Source organism: Aythya ferina (genome assembly GCF_964211825.1).
Source record: "Aythya ferina genome assembly, chromosome: 37".
Taxonomy (NCBI): Eukaryota; Metazoa; Chordata; class Aves; order Anseriformes; family Anatidae; genus Aythya; species Aythya ferina.
In genome coordinates, this window is record NC_140334.1 from 167,392 (window position 1) to 189,415 (window position 22,024).

General features: G+C 55.3%; 4 protein-coding genes and 1 long non-coding RNA gene across 9 annotated transcripts; 4 read left to right on the forward strand and 1 right to left on the reverse strand.

Moving 5' to 3' along the window:
* Positions 1 to 25: 25 nt before the first annotated feature.
* On the reverse strand, positions 26 to 4,571 carry TBRG1 (transforming growth factor beta regulator 1; the record flags this gene model as incomplete). The annotated part of the gene is made up of 2 exons (XM_084502270.1): positions 4,514 to 4,571; positions 26 to 1,334 (listed from the first exon to the last, which is right to left on the reverse strand). The coding sequence occupies exon 2, from the start codon at positions 1,331 to 1,333 to the stop codon at positions 26 to 28; it is 1,308 nt and encodes a 435-aa protein (XP_084358396.1). The 5' UTR covers position 1,334; positions 4,514 to 4,571.
* Positions 4,572 to 4,728: 157 nt separating this feature from the next.
* On the forward strand, positions 4,729 to 6,852 carry LOC311426111 (uncharacterized protein; the record flags this gene model as incomplete). The annotated part of the gene is made up of 4 exons (XM_084502281.1): positions 4,729 to 4,830; positions 4,947 to 5,005; positions 6,103 to 6,788; positions 6,830 to 6,852. Exons 1-4 carry the CDS (start codon positions 4,822 to 4,824, stop codon positions 6,850 to 6,852), a joined length of 777 nt encoding a protein of 258 aa, XP_084358407.1. The 5' UTR covers positions 4,729 to 4,821.
* LOC311426123 (uncharacterized protein) lies at positions 6,846 to 8,486 on the forward strand. Of its 2 annotated transcripts, none has more exons than XM_084502294.1 (2): positions 6,846 to 7,700; positions 7,755 to 8,486. In XM_084502294.1, the coding sequence occupies exons 1-2, from the start codon at positions 6,852 to 6,854 to the stop codon at positions 8,346 to 8,348; spliced, it is 1,443 nt and encodes a 480-aa protein (XP_084358420.1). In that variant the 5' UTR covers positions 6,846 to 6,851; the 3' UTR covers positions 8,349 to 8,486. The 2 variants fall into 2 exon arrangements, with proteins under 2 accessions (XP_084358420.1, XP_084358419.1); XM_084502293.1 differs by having other exon boundaries at positions 6,846 to 7,215; positions 7,270 to 8,486.
* A 462-nt stretch (positions 8,487 to 8,948) lies between these two features.
* On the forward strand, positions 8,949 to 10,422 carry LOC311426124. The gene is made up of 2 exons (XR_014686601.1): positions 8,949 to 9,011; positions 9,196 to 10,422. It is a non-coding gene; the product is annotated as an uncharacterized lncRNA (long non-coding RNA).
* A 2,409-nt stretch (positions 10,423 to 12,831) lies between these two features.
* LOC311426076 (uncharacterized protein) lies at positions 12,832 to 19,464 on the forward strand. 4 transcript variants are annotated; one of them, XR_014686577.1, is made up of 4 exons: positions 13,044 to 13,963; positions 14,178 to 14,249; positions 16,751 to 18,043; positions 18,375 to 19,464. XR_014686577.1 is itself a non-coding variant. In XM_084502230.1 (3 exons), the coding sequence occupies exons 2-3, from the start codon at positions 14,186 to 14,188 to the stop codon at positions 17,644 to 17,646; spliced, it is 960 nt and encodes a 319-aa protein (XP_084358356.1). In that variant the 5' UTR covers positions 12,832 to 12,850; positions 14,178 to 14,185; the 3' UTR covers positions 17,647 to 19,464. The 4 variants fall into 4 exon arrangements, 2 of the variants coding, with proteins under 2 accessions (XP_084358356.1, XP_084358355.1); XR_014686578.1 differs by having other exon boundaries at positions 18,869 to 19,464; XM_084502230.1 differs by lacking the exon at positions 13,044 to 13,963 and adding an exon at positions 12,832 to 12,850 and having other exon boundaries at positions 16,751 to 19,464.
* The last annotated feature ends 2,560 nt before the right edge of the window (positions 19,465 to 22,024 follow it).

A 22,024-nucleotide genomic window follows, 5' to 3' on the forward strand; every position in this document is an offset into this window, starting at 1 on the left:
TTGATTGAAGGGGGGGGACCCGGGGTCAGTCGTCGGATCCCGTGGGGCTGCCGAGGAAGATGTCGCCGTAGGGGAAAGCTTGGGCGGCCCCTTCGTCTTCCTCCTCCTCTTCATCGTCCTCGTCGTCGTCATCGTCGTCGTCGTCCTCCTCGTCCTCCTCCTCCTCCTCGGGGTGGATGAAGGCCCCGGCCTCCCCTTGGAGGTGCCGCCGGACGACGGGGTGGGTGAGGCCGAAGAAGTCCTCGCCGGCCCCGGGGACGTGCGGAGGGCCCCGGGGCCTCCCCCCGGCCTCCTCCAAGGCCTGGAGGAGGCGAGCGTGGCAAATGTCCGGCGTAGGGCCCGCCAAAACCCGGCCGGGCTCGTCCTCGGCCACGATCTCGCACCGGGGTCCGGCCACGATCCGGCAAGTGTAGAGGCAGCGCCGGGCCGGCCTCCGCAAGCTGGCGAAGAGCCGGGTGCTCCGGTAGCCCGGCGGCAAGATGGCCGCCGCCCCCGCCCCGACGACCCCCAAGCTGTGCACAGTCAACGGGCCGAGACTCAAGGGCAACGACGGCGGCGCCCCGCCGCGCCGGCGCGGCGACGAGCTCAGGATGGCCGCCGGCGGCCCGGCGAGGTGGGCGGCCTCTTCGGGCGGCCTCAAGATGGCCGCCGGCGACGCCGCGGACGCCATCTTGGAGGCGCCCCGGGGCCCGTTGGGCCGGGAGGGGTCCCGGGGGTCATCGAGGGGGGCGTCGCGGGACCCCGATGGCCTCAACCCATCCCTGGAGGCCGCCGGCCTCGCGTCATCCCTTGACCCCGTTGGCCTCAACTCATCCCTTGACCCCAAATCCCTTGACCCCGTTGACCTCAACTCATCCCTTGACCCCAAATCCCTTGACCCCATTGGCCTCAACTCATCCCTTGACCCCAAATCCCTTGACCCCGTTGGCCTCAACTCATCCCTTGACCCCGTTGGCCTCAACTCATCCCTTGACCCCAAATCCCTTGACCCCAAATCCCTTGACCCCGTCGGCCTCCCCCCATTCCTCCCACCCCCCAACCTCCCCTCCGCCCCCTTCGCCCCGTCCCTCCGGCCGTCCCCCCGGCCTCCCCTCCTCGCCCGCCGCCCGGCCTCGGCCCCGGCCTCCTCCGGCCCGGCCAAAGCTCGGAGTTGGAGGAGGCGAGTGAGTAGGAAGCGGCGCTCGTCCCGCGCCCGGAGGAACTTGGCCTCCAACCTCGCCACCTCGTCGCACAGCGCCCCGTTCTCGAAGACCAGCGCCCGCGCCGCGCGCCGGAGCCGGTTGTACTTCAGGCGGTAGCGCTCGGCCGGCCTCCCCCGGGGGGCTTTCGGCATCCTGGGGGGGGTGAGGAAGGGGGTAATTAATCGGGTGGTTAATTGAGGAAGGCGTGGCGGAGGTCGCGGGGTGGTCGCGGGGGTGGAGGAGGAGGAAGGTGTGGGGTTGGGGGGGGTGGAGGTGGGGTGGGGGGGAGTTACAACGAGTTGGAAGGGGAAATGTGGTTGCGAGGGGTTGGAGGAGTAGTTACTACAAGTTGTAAGGATAAATGCGGTTGCGATGGGTTGCAGGAGTAGTTGCAACAAGTTGCAGTGGGTTGGAGGAGTAGCTACAACAAGTTGTAAGGGTAAATGAGGATGCGATGGGTTTGTAGGAGTAGTTGCAAGAGGTTACAATGGGTTGGAGGAGTAGTTGCAAGAGGTTACAATGGGTTGGAGGAGTAGTTACAACAAGTTGCAATGGTAAATGTGGTTGCGAGGGGTTGGAGGAGTAGTTGAAAGAGGTTACAATGGGTTGAAGGAGTAGTTGCAACAAGTTGCAGTGGGTTGGAGGAGTAGTTGCAATGAGTTGTAAGGGGAAATGTGGTTGCGAGGGGTTGGAGGAGTAGTTACAACAAGTTGTAAGGGTAAATGAGGATGCGATGGGTTTGTAGGAGTAGTTGCAAGAGGTTGCAGTGGGTTGGAGGAGTAGTTGCAAGAGGTTACAATGGGTTGAAGGAGTAGTTGCAACAAGTTGCAGTGGGTTGGAGGAGTAGTTGCAACAAGTTGCAAGGGTAAATGTGGTTGCGAGGGGTTGGAGGAGTAGTTGCAAGAGGTTACAATGGGTTGGAGGAGTAGTTACAACAAGTTGTAAGGGTAAATGAGGATGCGATGGGTTTGTAGGAGTAATTACAAGAGGTTGTAAGTGTAAATGAGGTTGCGATGGTTTGTAAGAGTAATTACAAGAGGTTGTAAGGCTACGTCTGGTTGCAATGGGTTGTAGGAGTAATCCCAATTAATGCAATTAATTGTAATTAATGCAATCAATTGTAACTTGTCCGATTACTTGTAATTAGTGCAACAAATTGCAATTAGTGTAAGGAATTGCAATTAATGCAAGGAGCAGCAACAGCTTCCAGGCGGTGCAATTAATTGCAATTAGTGCAAGGCTTTGCAATTAGTGCAACGCTGTGCAATTAGTCGTGCAACACTTTGCAATTAGTGCAAGGCCTGTTAATTAGCGCAGTGCTTTGCAATTAGTGCAAGGGCTTGCAATTAATGCAACCCTTTGCAATTAGTGCAACCCTTGCCAATTAGTGCAAGGCTTTGCAATTAGCACACTGCTTTATAATTAGTGCAAGCCCTTGCAATTAGTGCAAGGCTTTACAATTAGTGCAAGGCCTTGCAATTAATGCAACCCTTTGCAATTAGTGCAAGGTTTTGCAATTAGTGCGACCCTTTGCAAACCGTACAAGGCTTTATAATTAGTGCAAGCCCTTGCAATTAATGCAATCATTTGCAATTAGTGCAAGGCTTTGCAATTAGTGCAAGGCTTTGCAATTAATGCGACCTTTTGCAAACTGTGCAAGGCTTTATAATTAGTGCAAGCCCTTGCAATTAATGCAACCCTTTGCAATTAGTGTAACCCTTTACAATTAGTGCAAGCCCTTGCAATTAATGCAATCAGTTGCAATTAGTGCAAAGCTTTGCAATTAATGCAACTCTTTGCAATTAGCACAACCCTTTCCAATTAGTGCAAGGCTTTGCAATTAGTACAAGGCCTTGCAATTAGCGCAACCCTTTGCAATTAGTGCAAGGCTTTGCAATTAGCACACAGCTTTATAATTAGTGCAAGCCCTTGCAATTAATACAACCCTTTGCAAACCGTGCAAGGCTTTGCAATTATTGCAATCATTTGCAATTAGTGCAAAGCTTTGCAAACTGTGCAAGGCCTGGCAATTAATACAACCCTTTGCAATTAGTGCAAGGCTTTGCAATTAGTGCAGCCATTTGCAATTAGTGCAACCCTTTGTAATTAATACAATCATTTGCAATTAGTGCAAAGCTTTGCAATTAATGCAACCCTTTGCAATGAGTGCAACCTTTTTGCAATTAATGCAACCTTTTGCAATTAGTGCAAGGCCTTGCAATTAATACAACCCTTTGCAATGAGTGCAATCTTTTGCAATTACTGCAAGGCCTTGCAATTAATGAAACCCTTTGCAATTAATAAAACCCTTTGCAACCCGTGCAAGGCTTTGCAATTAGCACACTGCTTTGCAATTAGTGCAAGCCCTTGCAATTAATACAACCCTTTGCAATTAATGCAATCAGTTGCAATTAGTGCAAAGCTTTGCAATTAGTGCAACCTTTTGCAATTAGTGCAACCCTTTGCAATTAATGTAATCGTTTGCAATTAGTGCAAAGCTTTGCAAACCGTGCAAGCATTTGCAATTAATGCAACCTTTTGCAATTAGTGCAAGGCCTTGCAATTAATGCAGTCATTTGCAATTAGTGTAACCCTTTGCAATTAATGCAATCAGTTGCAATTAGTGCAAAGCTTTGCAATTAATGCAACCTTTTGCAAACTGTGCAAGGCTTTCTAATTAGTGCAAAGCTTTGCAATTAATGCAACCCTTTGCAATTAGTGAAAGGCCTTGCAGTTAATGTAACCCTTTGCAATTAGTGCAAGGCTTTGCAATTAGTGCAAGGCTTTGCAATTAGTGCAACCCTTTGTAATTAATACAATCATTTGCAATTAGTGCAAAGCTTTGCAATTAATGCAACCCTTTGCAATGAGTGCAACCTTTTTGCAATTAATGCAACCTTTTGCAATTAGTGCAAGGCCTTGCAATTAATGAAACCCTTTGCAATTAATAAAACCCTTTGCAACCCGTGCAAGGCTTTGCAATTAGTGCAACCTTTTGCAATTAGTGCAACCCTTTGCAATTAATGCAACCTTTTGCAATTAGTGCAAGCCCTTGCAATTAATACAACCCTTTGCAATTAATGCAATCAGTTGGAATTAGTGCAAAGCTTTGCAATTAGTGCAACCCTTTGCAATTAATACAACCCGTTGCAATTAACGCAACCCTTTGCAATTAGCGCACCCCTCCCCAACCCTTCCCGCCACGCCGTGCAATTAGACCGGGCCTTTTAATTAGCTCCAAGGCCTTTTAATTAGCTCCAAACCCTTGCAATCAGCCGTGCCCCCCCCCCCTTTTATCCCCCCTCCCCCCCCCCCTTTTGCCCCCCACTCACCCGGCGCCGGGAGGAAGAGGAGGAAGAGGAAGCGGGGGGGAGGGGCCAGGAACCGGAAGGGGCGGGGCGGGGGGCGGGGCTTGAAGGGGGAGGGGGAGGGGGGGAGGAGGACGGCAGCCGGAGTGGGGGAGGGGGGAGGGGGAAAAAAAGGGGGGGGTGCGCCCCAAAAAAGGCGGCGGGCGGTGACGTCACGCGGGGGGGGTGACCCCTGACCCCTCCCCTCCCCCCCCCACCGACCCCCCCGTGACCTTTGACCCCTCCCCCCCCCCCCCGCGGGGGTGGGGGAGGGGCGGCGGAGCGAGGAGACAATGGAGGAGGTGAGACCCGAGGGGGGAGGGGGCGCTGAGGAGGGGGGAGGGGGGGGCTGACGGTGACGTCATCACCCCCATGACGTCATCACCCCCCTCATGACGTCATGTCACCCCCCCGTTAGGTTGGGTCCCCTCCGGTCCCCGAGGACGGCGGCGATGACGGCGGCGGCGGCGCCACCAGGTGGGGGAGGGGACGGGGGACATGGGGGGGGGGAGGGGCACGAGGGGGGGGGTGGGGGAGGGGCATGGGGTTGACCCCAAGACCGACGTCCCCAAAATGTCCCCAAATTGATGTCCCCGTGACCCTTGACCTCCCTTACCCCAAAACCGATGACCCCAAGACCAACGTCCCCTTGACGACGTCCCCAAAATGATGTCCCCAAATTGATGTCCCCCCACCCCAAAACCTCCCCTGCCCCAAAAACGATGTCCCCAAAACCAAAATCCACAAAATAATGTCCCCAAAACGATGTCCCCATGTCCTATGACCTCCCTTACCCCAAAACCGATGACCCCAAGGCCAACGTCCCCTTGGCGATGTCCCCAAAATGATGTCCCTAAATTGATGTCCCCACATCCCATGGCCTCTTTTACCCCAAAATTGATGTCCCCAAGACTGATTTCCCCAAAATGTCCCCAAATTGATGTCCCCATGACCTCTCTTACCCAAAACTGATGTCCCAAAGACGATGTCCCCAAAATAATGTCCCCAAATTGATGTCCCCATGTCCCACGACCTCCCTTACCCCAAAATCGATGTCCCCAAGACCAAAATCCCCAAAATAATGTCCCCAAATTGATGTCCCCATGTCCCATGACCTCCCTTACCCCAAAACCGATGTCCCCAAGACCAACGTCCCCAAGACCCATGACCCCAAAACCAACGCCCCCTTGACGACGTCCCCAAAATAATGTCCCCAAATTGATGTCCCCATGTCCCACGACCTCCCTTACCCCAAAATCGATGCCCCCAAGACCAAAACCCCCAAAATGTCCCCAAATTGATGTCCCATGACCTCCCTTACCCCAAAATCGATGTCCCCAAGACCAAAATCCCCAAAATAATGTCCCCAAAATGATGTCCCATGACCTCTCTTACCCAAAACTGATGTCCCCAAGACGATGTCCCCAAAATAATGTCCCCAAATTGATGTCCCATGACCTCCCTTACCCCAAAACCGATGCCCCCAAGACCAAAACCCCCAGAATGTCCCCAAAACGATGTCCCCACGTCCCACGGGTGTCCCCCCACCCAACCCCTCCTCCTCCACCCCACAGCTCCCCATTGCCACCACCACCACCGCTCATCCCCCACGCCAAAGAGGATGACGATGACGATGACGATGATGAGGAAGAGGAGGAAGAAGAGGAGGCCGAAGGCGCCCCCTACCGCTGCGGCGAGTGCGGCAAGGCCTTCGCCCAGAGCTCCAACCTCCTGAAACACCGCCGGGTGCACACCGGCGAGCGGCCCTACCGCTGCGGCGAGTGCGGCAAGGCCTTCGGTTGGAGCTCCTCGCTCCTGGAGCACCGCAAAGGCCACGCCGGCGCCCGGCCCCACGCCTGCGGCGAGTGCGGCAAGGCCTTCAGCCGCGGCTCCACCCTCCTGGAGCACCAACGCGTCCACACCGGCGAGAAACCCTACCGCTGCGCCCAATGCGGCGCCCGTTTCAGCCAAAACTCCACTTTGGTCCACCACCGGCGCACCCACACCGGCGAGCGGCCCTACGGCTGCCCCGAGTGCGGGAGGGCCTTTGGGCGCAAGTCGACCTTGGCCACCCACCGGCGGACCCACACGGGCGAGCGGCCCTACGGGTGCGGCGAGTGCGGGCGGCGCTTCGCCGTCAGCTCCGATTTGGCCAAGCACCGGCGGGCCCGCGGCGGGCAGCGGTGTCGGGAGGGCCGGAGGCAGCTCGGCGGGCCCGCGGCGTTGCCGGCGCACCGGGAGAGGGGGCACGGGGTGGGCGGTGGGGGTACGGCGGGTGGGGAGGGGCGGGGTGGTGGGGAGCCTTGCGGGGGACCTCGTGGTGATGGGGAATGTCGTGGTGGTGGTCAACGTTATGGTCATGGTGGACCTCGTGGTGATGGTGAACGTCATGGTCATGGTCATGGTGGACCTCATGGTCATGGTGGACCTCATGGTGATGGTCAACGTCATGGTGAACCTCATGGTCATGGTGAACCTTGTGGTGAACGTCATGGTCATGGTGAACCTCATGGCCATGGTGAATGTCATGGTGATGGTCAACGTCATGGTGAACCTCATGGTCATGGTGAACGTCATGGTGATGGTGAACATCATGGTGGACCTCATGGTCATGGTGAACCTCGTGGTGGACCTCATGGTCATGGTGGATGTCATGGTGAACCTCATGGTCATGGTGAATGTCATGGTGGTGGTGGACCTCTTGGTGAACCTCATGGTCATGGAGAACCTCGTGGTGAACCTCATGGTCATGGTGGACCTCATGGTCATGGTGAACCTCATGGTGGACCTCATGGTCATGGTGATCCTCGCGGTGATGGTAAAGCTCATGGTCAATGTCATGGCGCTGGAGAACCTCATGGTGATGGCGAACCTCATGGTGAACCTCATGGTCATGGGGAACCTCGTGGTGAACCTCATGGTCATGGTGAACCTCATGGAGAACCTCTTGGTGATGGAGAACCTCTTGGTGATGGAGAACCTCATGGTCATGGTGAACCTTGTGGTGAACCTCATGGTGATGGCGAACCTCATGGCGACGTTGGACGCCATGGTGGACGTCACGGTGCCGCCGCCCTTGGTGGTGGCGCCCGGCCTCCTGGCAACGCTAAAACTCACGGTGACACCAAAATTGGAGGCGACGCCAAACCCTGTGGTGACACCAAACCCTGTGGTGACACCAAACCCTGTGGTGACGCCAAACCCTGTGGCGACGCCAAAATTGGAGGCGACGCCACCGCCGGTGACGCCGCCGAGAGGCCGCACCGCTGCGAAGAGTGCGGCCAAGCCTTCCGCCACGCCGCCACCCTCCTCCTCCACCGGCAAACCCACGCCGGCTCCTTCCCCTGCCCCCTCTGCCCCGAACGCTTCGAAGGCAGCGCCCAACTGGCCCGGCACCGGCGCCGGCGGCACGGCGCGGCCTCCAAACCCTACCGCTGCGAGGCCTGCGGCAAGGCCTACGCCCAACCGGCCGGTTTGCGGCACCACCAACCCGAGCAACCCTTGGCTTGCCCCCAATGCGGCGCCACCTTCTTCTGGAGTTGCCGGCTGGCCCGGCACCTCCGGGCTTGCCGCCCGCCCGCCAAACCCTACAAGTGCCCCGAGTGCGGCAAAGCCTTCGGGCAGAGCTCCAAACTCCTCCGCCACCAGGTCACCCACACCGGCGAGAAACCCTACAAGTGCCCCGAGTGCGGCAAGATCTTCAGCCAAAGCTCCAACCTGGCCGAGCACCGGCGCACCCACGGCGCCGCCCGGCGCCACTTCTGCCCCCTCTGCGGCAAGGGCTTCGCCCTGGGGTCCTACTTGGCCAAACACCGCTTGACCCACACCGGCGAGCGGCCCTACCGCTGCACCGAGTGCGGCAAGAGCTTCCGCCAGAGCTCCAACCTCATCCAACACCAACGCACCCACACCGGCGAGCGGCCCTACACCTGCGGGCTCTGCGGCAAGAGCTTCTGCCAAAACTCCCACCTGGCCAAGCACCGGCGCACCCACACCGGCGAGCGGCCCTACCGCTGTGGCGACTGCGGCAAGAGTTTTCGGCAGAGCGCCAACCTCCTGGAGCACCGGCACACCCACACCGGCGAGCGGCCCTACCGCTGCGGCCAGTGCGGGAAGACCTTCGGGTGGAGCTCGGCCTTCAGCAAGCACCAGCGCACCCACCTGGCCTGAGGGCGGCGCGGGACGGGGCCGTCGGGGTGGTCGAGGTGGTGGTTTGGGCGTGGGGGAGCATCTGGAGAAGTTCTAGGTTCATCAAGTTGGTCTAAAGTCATGGTTTTCGTCTTGGAGAACCATCTCGAGAAGTTCTAGGTCCATCAAGGTGGCCTAAAGCCGTGGTTTCGTCTTGGAGAACCATCTCAAGATCTTTGAGGTGGCCCAAAGTCATGGTTTTTGTCTTGGAGAACCATCTAAAGAAGTTCTAGGTTCATCAAGGCGGCCTAAATCCATGGTTTTTGTCTTGGAGAACCATCTGGAGAAATTCTAGGTCCATCAAGTTGGCCTAAAGCCATGGTTTCATCTTGGAGAACCATCTCAAGATCTTCGAGGTGGCCCAAAGTCATGGTTTTTGTCTTGGAGAACCATCTCGAGAAGTTCTAGGTCCATCAAGGTGGCCCAAGGCCATGGTTTCGTCTTGGAGAACCATCTCAAGAACTTTGAGTTCCATTAAGGTGGCCCAAATCCATGGTTTTTGTCTTGGAGAACCATCTCGAGAAGTTCTAGGTCCATCAAGTTGGCCTAAAGCCATGGTTTTGGCTTCAAGAACCATCTTGAGAAGTTCTAGGTTCATCAAGTTGGCCTAAAGCCATGGTTATGTCTTGGAGAACCATCTCGAGAAGTTCTAGGTCCATCAAGGTGGCCCAAAATCATGGTTTTTGTCTTGAAGAAAGATCTCAAGAAGTTCCAGGTCCATCAAGGTGGCCCAAAGTCATGGCTTTTGTCTTGGAGAACCATCTCAAGAAGTTCTAGGTCCATCAAGGTGGCCCAAATCCATGGTTTTTGTCTTGAAGAAAGATCTCAAGAAGTTCCAGGTCCATCAAGGTGGCCCAAAATCCTGGTTTTTGTCTTGGAGAACCATCTCAAGAAGTTCTAGGTTCATCAAGGTGGCCTAAAGCCATGGTTTTGGCTTCAAGAACCATCTTGAGAAGTTCTAGGTCCATCAAGTTGGCCTAAAGCCATGGTTTCGTCTTGGAGAACCATCTCATGATCTTCGAGGTGGCCCAAAGTCATGGTTTTTGTCTTGGAGAACCATCTCGAGAAGTTCTAGGTTCATCAAGTTGGCCTAAAGCCATGGTTTTGGCTTCAAGAACCATCTTGAGAAGTTCTAGGTTCATCAAGTTGGCCTAAATCCGTGGTTTCGTCTTGGAGAACCATCTCGAGAAGTTCCAGGTCCATCAAGGTGGCCCAAAATCCTGGTTTTTGTCTTGGAGAACCATCTCAAGAAGTTCTAGGTCCATCAAGTTGGCCTAAAGCCATGGTTTCGTCTTGGAGAACCATCTCAAGATCTTCAAGGTGGCCCAAAGTCATGGTTTTTGTCTTGGAGAACCATCTCGAGAAGTTCTAGGTCCATCAAGTTGGCCTAAATCCATGGTTTTTGTCTTGAAAAAACATCTCAAGAAGTTCTAGGTCCATCAAGATGTCCTAAAATCCTGGTTTTTGTCTTGAAAAACCATCTCAAGAAGTTCCAGGTCCATCAAGGTGGCCCAAAATCCCGGTTTTTGTCTTGAAAAACCACCTCAAGACCTTCGAGGTGGCCCAAAGCCGTGGTTTCCCCTTGGAGGACCCCGTGTCCCAGTCCCGTCCCAGTATCCCCGTGTCCCCGTGCCCCCCTATCCCAGTGTCCCTGTGTCCCCACGTCCTCCTGTCCCCACCACCCCAATAAATCCTGGTGAACGCTGCTGCTCTGGGCCATACTGGGAGCACTGGGAGGGATTTTGGGGGTGCTGGGAGCACTGGGAGGAGGTTTGGGAGGGACACTGGGGCTACTGGGAGCACTGGGAGGGATTTCGGGGGGTACTGGGAGCACTGGGAGGGATTTTGGGGGTGCTGGGAGCACTAGGAGGTGTTGGAGGGGCACTGGGGGTGGCTTGGAGGGGTTACTGGGAGCACTGGGGGGAGATTCAGGGGTACTGGGAGCACTGGGAGGAGGTTTGGGAGGGATATTGGGGCTACTGGGAGCACTGGGAGGGATTTTGGGGGTACTGGGTGCACTGGGAAGTGTTGGAAGGGCACTGGGGGGGTTACTGGGAGCACTGGGAGGCCTTGGAGGGGCACTGGGAGCACTGGGAGGGAGGTTCGGGGGGTGCTGGGAGCACTGGGAGGAGGTTTGGGAGGGATACTGGGAGCACTGGGAGGGATTTCAGGGGTGCTGGGGGCACTGGGAAGGGGTTTGGGGGGACACTGGGTATTACTGGGAGCACTGGGAGGGACTGGGAGGGACTGGGAGCACTGGGAGGGAGTTTTGGGGGTACATTGGGGGGTATTGGGAGGGATTTGGGGAGTACTGGGAGCACTGGGAGGGGGGTTGGGGGGACACTGGGTGTTACTGGGAGGCGCTGGGAGGGACTGGGAGGACCGGGAAGGCGTTTTGGGGGGAACACTGGGGGGTACTGGGAGGGATTCGGGGGGTACTGGGAGGTGTTGGAGGGATACTGGGAGGGATTGGAGGGGTACTGGGAGCACTGGGAGGGGGGTTGGGGGGACACTGGGTGTTACTGGGAGGGACTGGGAGGGACTGGGAGCACCGGGAGGGAGTTTTGGGGGGTACACTGGGGGGTACTGGGAGGTATCGGGGGGATACTGGGAGGGATTTGGGGGGTACTGGGAGGTATCGGAGGGATACTGGGAGCACTGGGAGGGGGGTTGGGGGGATACTGGGTGTTACTGGGAGGCACTGGGAGGCACTGGGAGGGACTGGGAGCACCGGGAGGGAGTTTTGGGGGGTACACTGGGGGGTACTGGGAGGGATTTGGGGGATACTGGGAGGAATCGGAGGGATACTGGGAGCACTGGGAGGGGGTGTGGGGGGACACTGGGTGTTACTGGGAGGCACTGGGAGGCACTGGGAGGGACTGGGAGCACCGGGAGGGAGTTTTGGGGGGTACACTGGGGGGTACTGGGAGGTATCGGGGGGGTACTGGGAGGGATTGGAGGGATACTGGGAGCACTGGGAGGGGGGGTTGGGGGGATACTGGGTGTTACTGGGAGCACTGGGAGGCACTGGGAGGGACTGGGAGCACCGGGAGCCTTTGCGGCAGGAAGCGCCGCTCGCCCGCCACCATTGTCAGGGCCGCACAAAAAACGGCCCCATTTTGGGTGAAAAAAGGCCCGGATTGGGGCCCGCGGGTGCCAGGGAGCTGCTGGGGCACTCGGGAATCCGTCCCCGTTGGTTTTGGGGTGAAAAAGGGCAAAAACGGGTCAATCGCTGGCGGGGAGCGGCCGGGGGAGTTAAGCGGAGCGAGGATTGCGTTTTGGGGTAAGAAACGGGGAAAATGGGCCCATGGCTGAAGGGAGGGGGGGGAGGGGGGTTGAATGCTTCTGGGAGGGCATTTTGGGGTGAAAAAAGGGGAATTTGGGCTGGTTGTTTTCGGGGGGGGAGGTGCGGAATTAATTAATTGTGGGGATTGCGTTTTTGGGGTGAAAAAGGAGGAAAATGGGGCTGATTGCTGCTGGGCAGGCAGGGAGCGGGATTAACTATTTGTGGGAGGGCGTTTTGGGGTGAAAAAGGAGGAAATCGGGCCGATCGCCCTCAGGTGGAGGAGGGGCAAAAATTAGTAATTGTCAGGATTGTGTTTTGGGGTGAAAAGAGGAGAAATCGGGGCGATTGCTGCAACGGGGTGGTGCAAAATTAACTAGTTTGGGGGATCGCGTTTTTGTGTGAAAAAGGGGGAAAACGGGAAAAAAAATCTGCCAGGCGTGCAGGATTGGGGGTTAATTAGCTGTGCGGATCGCTTTTTGGGGTGAAAAAGGAGGAATTTGGGCAACATTGTTGTGGGGTGGGGGGGCTGGAAAATTAACTGATTGTGGGGATTGTGTTTTGGGGTGAAAACGGGGGGAAATGGGTCGATTGCTGCTGGGCCGGCAGGAGAGGGGTTAACAGCTGGTGGGAGGGGCTTTTGGGTTGAAAAAGGAGGAAATTGGGCCGATCGCTGCAGGGTGGGGGGGGGGAGGGAAATTAACTCATTGTCGGGATTCGGTTTTGGGGTGAAAAAAGGGGAAATTGGGGTGATTGCTGCATGGGGTGGGGGTGCAAAATTAACCGGTTCCGGGGATCGAATTTTGGGGTGAAAAGAGGGGAATTCGGGCCGATTGCTTTCAGGAATTAAGGTGCAGGATTGGTTCATTGTGTGGGTTGCATTTTGGGGTGAAAAAGGGGGAAAATGGGCTGATTGCTTCAAGGTGTTTGGGTTTAGGGTTTAAAAATAAGAGGGGGGTATTTTTGGGGTAAAAAACAAGGGAAATGGGGTAATTTATTGTGGGTGTCGGGGGGGCAAAATTAATTAATTGTGAGGGTTGTGTTTTGGGGTGAAAAATGCGAGAAATGGGATAATTAGTTTTTTTTTGGGGGGGTGTGCAAAATTAACAAATCTGGAGGATTAGGTTTTGGGGTGAAACAGGGTGAAAACGGGTCAATTGCTCCTAAGTGTGGGGGTGCAAAATTAACTAATTTGGGGGGTTGTGTTTTGGGGTGAAAAGGGAGGAAATTGGGCCAATTGCTCTCAGGTGTAAGGGTGCAAAATTAATTAATTTTGGGGATTGTGTTTTGGGGTGAAAAAGGGTGAAAATGGGGTGATGGCTCTCGGGAATGGGGGTGTGAAATTAATTAATTCTGGGGGTTGCATTTTAGGGTGAAAAAGGAAGAATTTGGGCCAATTGCTCTCAGGTATATAGGTGCAAAATTAATTAATTTTGGAAATTGTGTTTTGGGGTGAAAAAGGGAGAAAATGGGGTGATGGCTCTCAGGAATGGGAGTGTGAAATTAATTAATTGTGGGGATTGCAGTTTGGGGTGAAAAAGGGGGAAAATGGGGTGATGGCTCTCAGGTAAAGGTGTACAAAATTAATTAATTTGTGGGGTTACATTTTGGGGTGAAAAGGAGGAAATTGGGCCAATTGCTCTCAGACAGGGGTGCAAAATTAACTAATTTTGGGGATTGTGTTTTGGGGTAAAAAAGGGTGAAAATGGGGTGATGGCTCTCAGGAATTGGGGTGAGGAATTAATTAATTGTGGGGATTACATTTTGGGGTGAAAAAAGGGGAAAATGGGACGATTGCTCTCAGGCGTAGGGGTGCAAAATTAACTAATTTTTGGGATTTTCTTTTGGGGTAAAAAAGGATGAAAATGGGGTGATGGCTCTTGGGAATGGGGGTGTGAAATTAATTAATTCTAGGGATTGCATTTTGGGGTGAAAAAGTGGGAAAATGGGACGATTGCTCTCAGGTAAAGGTGTACAAAATAATTTGTGGGGTTACATTTTGGGGTGAAAAAGTCAAAAAATAGAAAAGGCTTTTTTGGGGCAAAAGCAGGAGATTTGGCGACCGTAACGCGCCCCAGACGAAGGGCATTTTGGGTGAAAAACGGACCGATTAGGGAAAAAAAAATATATATTTTTTAAAATTTCTCCTTTTTGCCCTTTTTTGCCCCAATTCGGCAGGCGCCGCCATGGAGGGCGGGGAGGAGCCGCAGCGGGCTGGGGCCGCCGCCGGCGGCGACGAGCCCCGCGCAGGTGAGGACGTGGGGACGGCTTCATTTTTGGGGCAAAAAGGGGGGAAATGGGGGAAAAAAACGGGGGCGGGGCTTCGTGGTCGTATGGGGGGCCACCAGGAGATGTTCTCCGTGGAGGACGTCTTGAGGTGGTCATGGGTTGGCCAACTGGAAGACGTCATCCATGGAGGACGTCTTGAGTTGGTCATGAGTTGGCCAACTGGAAGACGTTCTCCATCAAGAACATCTCAACGTGGTCATGGGTTGGCCAACTGGAAGACGTTCTTCATGGAGGACATCTTGACATGGTCATGGGTTGGCCAACTGGAAGAGGTTCTCCATGGAGGACACCTCAACGTGGTCATGGGTTGGCCAACTGGAAGACGTTCTCCATGGAGGACGTCTCAACGTGGTCATGGGTTGGCCAACTGGAAGACGTTCTCCATGGAGAACGTCTTGATGTGGTCATGGGTTGGCCAACTGGAAGACGTTCTCCATGGAGGACATCTTGAGGTGGTCATGGGTTGGCCAACTGGGAGACGTTCTCCATGGAGAACCTTCTCTACACGGCCATACGTTGACGTCCTCCATGGAGAACGTCTTGACGTGGTCATGGGTTGGCCAACTGGAAGACGTTCTCCATGGAGGACATCTTGAGGTGGTCATGGGTTGGCCAACTGGGAGACGTTCTCCATGGAGGACATCTTGAGGTGGTCATGGGTTGGCCAACTGGGAGACGTTCTCCATGGAGAACCTTCTCTACATGGCCATACGTTGACGTTCTCCATGGAGAACGTCTCCCGGTTGGCCAACCCATGACCACCTCAAGATGTCCTCCATGGAGAACGTCTCCAACGTGGTCATGGGTTGACCCAACAGGAGATGTTCTCCATGGAGAACGTCTCCAACGTCGTCATTTGATGACCCAAGAGACGTTCTCCATGGAGAACATCTCAACGTGGTCATGGGTTGGCCAACTGGAAGACGTTCTCCATGGAGGACATCTTGACATGGTCATGGGTTGGCCAACCAGGAGACGTTCTCCATGGAGGACATCTCAACGTGGTCATGGGTTGGCCAACTGGAAGACGTTCTCCATGGAGGACGTCTTGAGGTGGTCATGGGTTGGCCAACTGGAAGAGGTTCTCCATGGAGGACGTCAACGTATGGCCGTGTAGAGAAGGTTCTCCATGGAGAACGTCTCCAATGTCGTCATTTGATGACCCAAGAGACGTTCTCCATGGAGAACATCTCAACGTGGTCATGGGTTGGCCAACTGGGAGACGTTCTCCATGGAGAACCTTCTCTACACGGCCATACGTTGACGTTCTCCATGGGGAACGTCTCCCGGTTGGCCAACCCATGACCACCTCAAGATGTCCTTCATGGAGAACGTCTCCAACGTGGTCATGGGTTGGCCAACTGGAAGACGTTCTCCATGGAGGACATCTCAACGTGGTCATGGGTTGGCCAACTGGAAGACGTCATCCATGGAGAACGTCTTGACGTGGTCATGGGTTGGCCAACTGGAAGAGGTTCTCCATGGAGAACGTCTTGAGGTGGTCATGGGTTGGCCAACTGGGAGACGTTCTCCATCAAGAACATCTTGACGTGGTCATGGGTTGGCCAACTGGAAGACGTTCTCCATGAAGACATCTTGAGGTGGTCATGGGTTGGCCAACTGGAAGACGTTCTCCATGGAGAACCTTCTCTACACGGCGATATGTTGACGTTCTCCATCAAGAACATCTTGAGGTGGTCATGGGTTGGCCAACTGGGAGACGTTCTCCATGGAGAACCTTCTCTACATGGCCATACGTTGACGTTCTCCATGGAGAACGTCTTGAGGTGGTCATGGGTTGGCCAACTGGAAGAGGTTCTCCATGGAGGACGTCAACGTATGGCCATGTAGAGAAGGTTCTCCATGGAGAACATCTCAACGTGGTCATGGGTTGGCCAACTGGGAGACGTTCTCCATGGAGGACACCTCAACATGGCCATACGTTGACCTACCACAAGACGTTCTCCATGGAGAACGTCAACGTATGGCCATGTAGAGAAGGTTCTCCATGGAGAACGTCTCCAACGGGGTCGTTTGATGACCCAAGAGACGTTCTCCATCGAGGAACGTCTTGACGTGGTCATGGGTTGGCCAACTGGGAGACGTCATCCATGGAGAACCTTCTCTACACGGCCATATGTTGACGTTCTCCATGGAGGACGTCTTGAGGTGGTCATGGGTTGGCCAACTGGGAGACGTTCTCCATGGAGGACATCTCAACGTGGTCATGGGTTGGCCAACTGGAAGACGTTCTCCATGGAGAACCTTCTCTACATGGCCATACGTTGACGTTCTCCATCAAGAACATCTTGAGGTGGTCATGGGTTGGCCAACTGGAAGACGTTCTCCATGGAGAACACCTCAACATGGTCATGGGTTGACCAACTGGGAGACGTTCTCCCCGTAGAACCCGCGCGTTCCTCACCCCCAACCCCTCAAACCCTTCTCCTCCCCTCCCCTAGCCCCACCGCCGCCCCCTGCCGACCACCCCCGCGGCTTCATCAACCTCCTGGGCCTCCTTGAACCCCCGACCACCACCACCACCGCGACCACCGCCACCGCCGCCACCAGTGGGCGCGCCAAACCCTACCGCTGCACCGAGTGCGGCCGGACCTTCGGCCAGAGCTCCAACCTCTTGGAGCACCTCCGCACCCACACCGGCGAGCGCCCCTACTCCTGCCCCCGCTGCCCCAAGAGCTTCGGCCGCAGCTCCACCTTGGCCGAGCACCTCCGCACCCACACCGGCGAGCGCCCCTACTCCTGCCCCACCTGCTCCCGGACCTTCAGCCGCAGCTCCACCTTGACCGAGCACCGGCGCACCCACACCGGCGAGACCCCCTTCGCCTGCCCCGAGTGCGGGAGGCCCTTCGGGAGGACCTCCAACCTCCTCAAGCACCTCCGCACCCACACCGGCGAGAAGCCCTACGCCTGCCCCCGCTGCGGCAAGGCCTTCAGCCTCAGCTCCAACCTCCTCAAGCACGAGCGCACCCACACCGGCGAGAAGCCCTTCCCTTGCCCCCGCTGCCCCAAGCGCTTCAAGAAGAAGACCCACTTGGCCTCCCACCAGCGCACCCACACCGGCGAGCGGCCCTACCGCTGCGGCGACTGCGGCAAGGCCTTCGGCCAGAGCTCCACCCTCATCGAGCACCAGCGCACCCACACCGGCGAGCGCCCCTTCCGCTGCGGCGCCTGCGGCAAGAGCTTCTGCGTCTCCTCCAACCTGGTCAAGCACCGGCGCATCCACACCGGCGAGAAGCCCTACGGCTGCGGGCGCTGCGGCAAGCGCTTCCGCTACAAGCCCCAGTTCACCCGGCACCTCCAGGGGCATCCCGAGGAGGTGGCGGGCTGCGGGCCCTAAAGGGGTGGGTCAACGGGGTTGGCCAACGGGGTTGGGGAGGAGGTAGGAAGCCGAGGAACGGCGGGGTGGGGTGGGGTGGTGGCCGCCAAACCGTGGTAGAACCTCAAATGTTGACATTTTGAACCATCTCGAGGTGGATTATGGGCTTTGGAGGTAAGGATGGGTTCCAAAACCTCAACGGGGTTCTCCACCATGATGGGTTCCATCCTAGAACCCAAGGAAGGGTCTTGAAGTTGTGGTGTGGTGGCCACCAAACCATGGTAGAACCTCAAATGTTGACCGTTTGGAGCATCTCGAGGTGGATGATGGAGTTGGGAGGTTGGGATGGGTGCCGGGACCCCAAATGGGTGGTCCTAAATCAAGGTGTCCCAATAGGAACCCAAGGAAGGGTCATGGAGTTGTGGTGTGGTGGCCACCAAACCCTGGTAGAACCTCAAGTGTTGACCGTTTGGAGCATCTCGAGGTGGATGATGGACTTGGGAGGTCAAGATGGGTGCCAAAACCTCAACGGGGTTCTCCACCATGATGGGTTCCATCCTAGAACCCAAGGAAGGGTCTTGAAGTTGTGGTGTGGTGGCCACCAAAACGTGGTAGAACCTCAAATGTTGACATTTTGAACCATCTTGAGGTGGATTATGGACTTTCGAGGTCAAGATGGGTGCCAAAACCTCAACGGGGTTCTCCACCATGATGGGTTCCATCCTAGAACTCAAGGAAGGGCCTTGAAGTTGTGGTGTGGTGGCCACCAAAATGTGGTAGAACCTCGAATGTTGACCCTGTGGACACGCGGAGGTCAAATATGGACTTTGGAGGTTGGGATGGGTGCCAGGACCCCAAATGGGTGGTCCACCATGATGGGTTCCATCCTAGAACCCAAGGAAGGGTCTTGATGTCGTGGTCTGGTGGCCACCAAACCCTGGTAGAACCTCAAATGTTGACATTTTGAACCATCTCGAGGTAGATGGTGGACTTTGGAGGTCGGGATGGGTGCCAGGACCTCAAATGGGTGGTCCACCATGATGGCGTCCAGCTAGGAACCCAAGGAAGGGTCTTGAAGTTGTGGTGTGGTGGCCACCAAACCCTGGTAGAACCTCAAATGTTGACATTTTGAAGCATCTTGAGGTGGATTATGGGCTTTGGAGGTAAGGATGGGTGCCAAAACCTCAACGGGGTGGTCCACCGTCATGGGTTCCATCCTAGAACCCAAGGAAGGGTCTTGAAGTTGTGGTGTGGTGGCCACCAAACCATGGTAGAACCTCAAATGTTGACCCTGGAGACACACGGAGGTCAAATATGGACTTTGGAGGTCGGGATGGGTGCCAGGACCCCAAATGGGTGGTCCACCATGATGGGTTCCATCCTAGAACCCAAGGAAGGGTCTTGATGTCGTGGTCTGGTGGCCACCAAACCCTGGTAGAACCTCAAATGTTGACATTTTGAACCATCTCGAGGTGGATTATGGACTTTCGAGGTCAAGATGGGTGCCAAAACCTCAACGGGGTTCTCCACCACGATGGGTTCCATCCTAGAACCCAAGGAAGGGTCTTGATGTTGTGGTGTGGTGGCCACCAAAACGTGGTAGAACCTCAAATGTTGACCCTGGAGACACGGAGGTGGAACATGGACGCCAGGAGCCACCGTGGGGACACCTGAAGCCACCACGGGACCACCACGAGGACGTCTGGGGCCACCCTGGGGACATTTGGGGCCACCAGGAGCCGCCCTGGGGACATCTGGGGCCACCTTGGGGACATCTGGGGGGGCGTCACCGTGCTTGGGCCTCTGTGGTAGCAATAAAGGGGCTGGGGTGGCACCAAAGTGTGGCCTGGGGGGGACTGGGATGGACTGGGAGGGGACTGGGAGGGAACTGGGGGGGACTGGGAGGGAACTGGGAGGGACTGGGAGGAGCCGTGCGTCACCAAGGAGGTCCGTGGAGGAGGACGGAGGTGGAGGCCCCGGGTGGTTCCTCCGGAGGGGTCTTCTCCTTGGCCACCGGTGGTGGGTGGGTGGGTGGAGATGCGTGGAGATGATCTAGAACGTCTGGGAGGGGTTGGGTGGGTGGGTGGAGATGTTCTGGAGGTGATCTAGAACATCTGAGAACGGTTGAGTGGATGGTTGGAGATGTTTGGAGATGGATGGAGATGTTCTGGAGATGATCTAGAACATCTGGGAGGGGTTGGGTGGATGGATGGAGATGTTCTGGAGATGATCTAGAACATCTGGGAGGGGTTGGGTGGATGGAGATGTTCTAGAACATCTGGGGATGGATGGATGGAGATGTTTTGGGATGGATGGAGATGTTTGGAGATGGTCTAGAACGTCTGGGTGGGTGGGTGGAGATGTTCTGGAGGTGATCTAGAACATCTGGGAGGGGTTGGGTGGATGGTTGAGATGTTTGGAGGTGGATGGATGGATGGAGATGTTCTAGAACATCTGGGGGTGGTTGGATGGATGGATGGAGATGTTCTGGAGATGATCTAGAACACCTGGGAGGGGTTGGATGGATGGAGATGTTCTAGAACATCTGGGGATGGATGGATGGAGATGTTTTGGGATGGAGGGAGATGTTTGGAGATGTTCTAGAACATCTGGGAGGGGTTGGGTGGGTGGATGGAGACGTTTGGAGATTTTTGGAGAAATTTGGAGAAGTTTGGAGAATTTTGGAGAAATTTTGAGATGTTTGGAGGTGGGACGAAGATGTTTTGGAGACATTTGGAGATGTTCCTTGATGGGACGGAGATTTTTGGAGAATTTTGGAGATTTTTGGAGATGTTCCGTGATGGGACGGAAAAGTTTTGGAGAAGTTTGGAGAAGTTTGGAGGCGGGATGGAGAAATTTGGAGAAGTTTGGAGAAGTTTGGGAGAATTTTGGAGAATTTTGGAGATTTTTTGGAGATTTTTTGGGGAATTTTGGGGAATTTTGGGGAATTTTGGGGAATTTTGGGGAAGTTTTGGAGAAGTTTTGGAGAAGTTTGGAGAAGTTTGGAGATGTTTGGGGTTGGGATAGAGAATTTTTTGAGAATTTTGGAGAATTTTTGGAGAATTTTTGGAGAAGTTTTGGAGAAGTTTGGAGAAGTTTGCAGAATTTTTGGAGAATTTTGGAGAAGTTTGGAGGTGGGATGGAAAATTTTGGAGAAGTTTTGAGAACTTTGGATAACTTTGGAGAATTTTTGGAGAATTTTTGGAGAAGTTTGGGATAATTTTGGAGAATTTTTGGAGAATTTTGGAGAATTTTTGGAGATTTTTGGAGAAGTTTGGGATAATTTTGGAGAATTTTTGGGAATTTTGGGGAATTTTTGGGAATTTTGGGGAATTTTTGGGAATTTTGGAGAATTTTGGGAGAATTTTGGAGAATTTTTTGATAATTTGGGGTAATTTTCGGGAATTTTGGATAATTTCGGAGAATTTTGGGGAATTTGGGGGAATTTTGGAGAATTTTGGTGCCCCGTGGCCGACCAGACGCAGAAATTTGGGGACACCCCCGTCCCCCCCCACCCCCACCTTGTCCCCAAAGAGCAGGAAGTCCCCTCCCCCCCCCCAGGAAGGAACCCAAAACCGCGGCCCCTTCCGGGGTGGGGCCGCGGCCGGGTCCCTATGGGGACGGGGCCACCGGGGGCGGGGGTGACACCGGGGACATCGCCCGGCGCCGCCACATCCGGGACGGACCCCAAATTTGGGGGAGGGGGCGGGGACATTGTGGGGTTGGGGGCACCGTGGGGTTATGGGGTCATGGGGTCATGGGGTTGGGGACGTTATGGGGTTGGGGACATCTTGGGGTCATGGGGTTATGGGGTTGGGGACATCTTGGGGTTATGGGGTCATGGGGTTATGGGGCCGTGGGGTTGGGGACACCATGGGGTTGTGGGGTCATGGGGTTGTAGGGCCGTGGGGTTATGGGGTCATGGGGTTGGGGACATTATGGGGTTGGGGACACCATGGGGTTATGGGGCCATGGGGTTGGGGACATTACGGGGTTGGGGACATCTTGGGGTCATGGGGTTATGGGGTCATGGGGTTGTGGGGTGGTGGGGATATGGGGTTGGGGACATTATGGGGTTGGGGACATTATGGGGTCATGGGGTTGGGGACACCATGGGGTCATGGGGTTGTGGGGTCATGGGGTTGGGGACATTATGGGGTTGGGGACACCATGGGGTCATGGGGTTATGGGGTCATGGGGTTATGGGGTCATGGGGTGGTGGGGATATGGGGTTGGGGACATTATGGGGTTGGGGACATCTTGGGGTCATGGGGTTATGGGGTCATGGGGTTATGGGGTCATGGGGTGGTGGGGATATGGGGTTGTGGACATTATGGGGTTGGGGACATCTTGGGGTCATGGGGTTCTGGGGCCATGGGGTTGGGGACATTATGGGGTT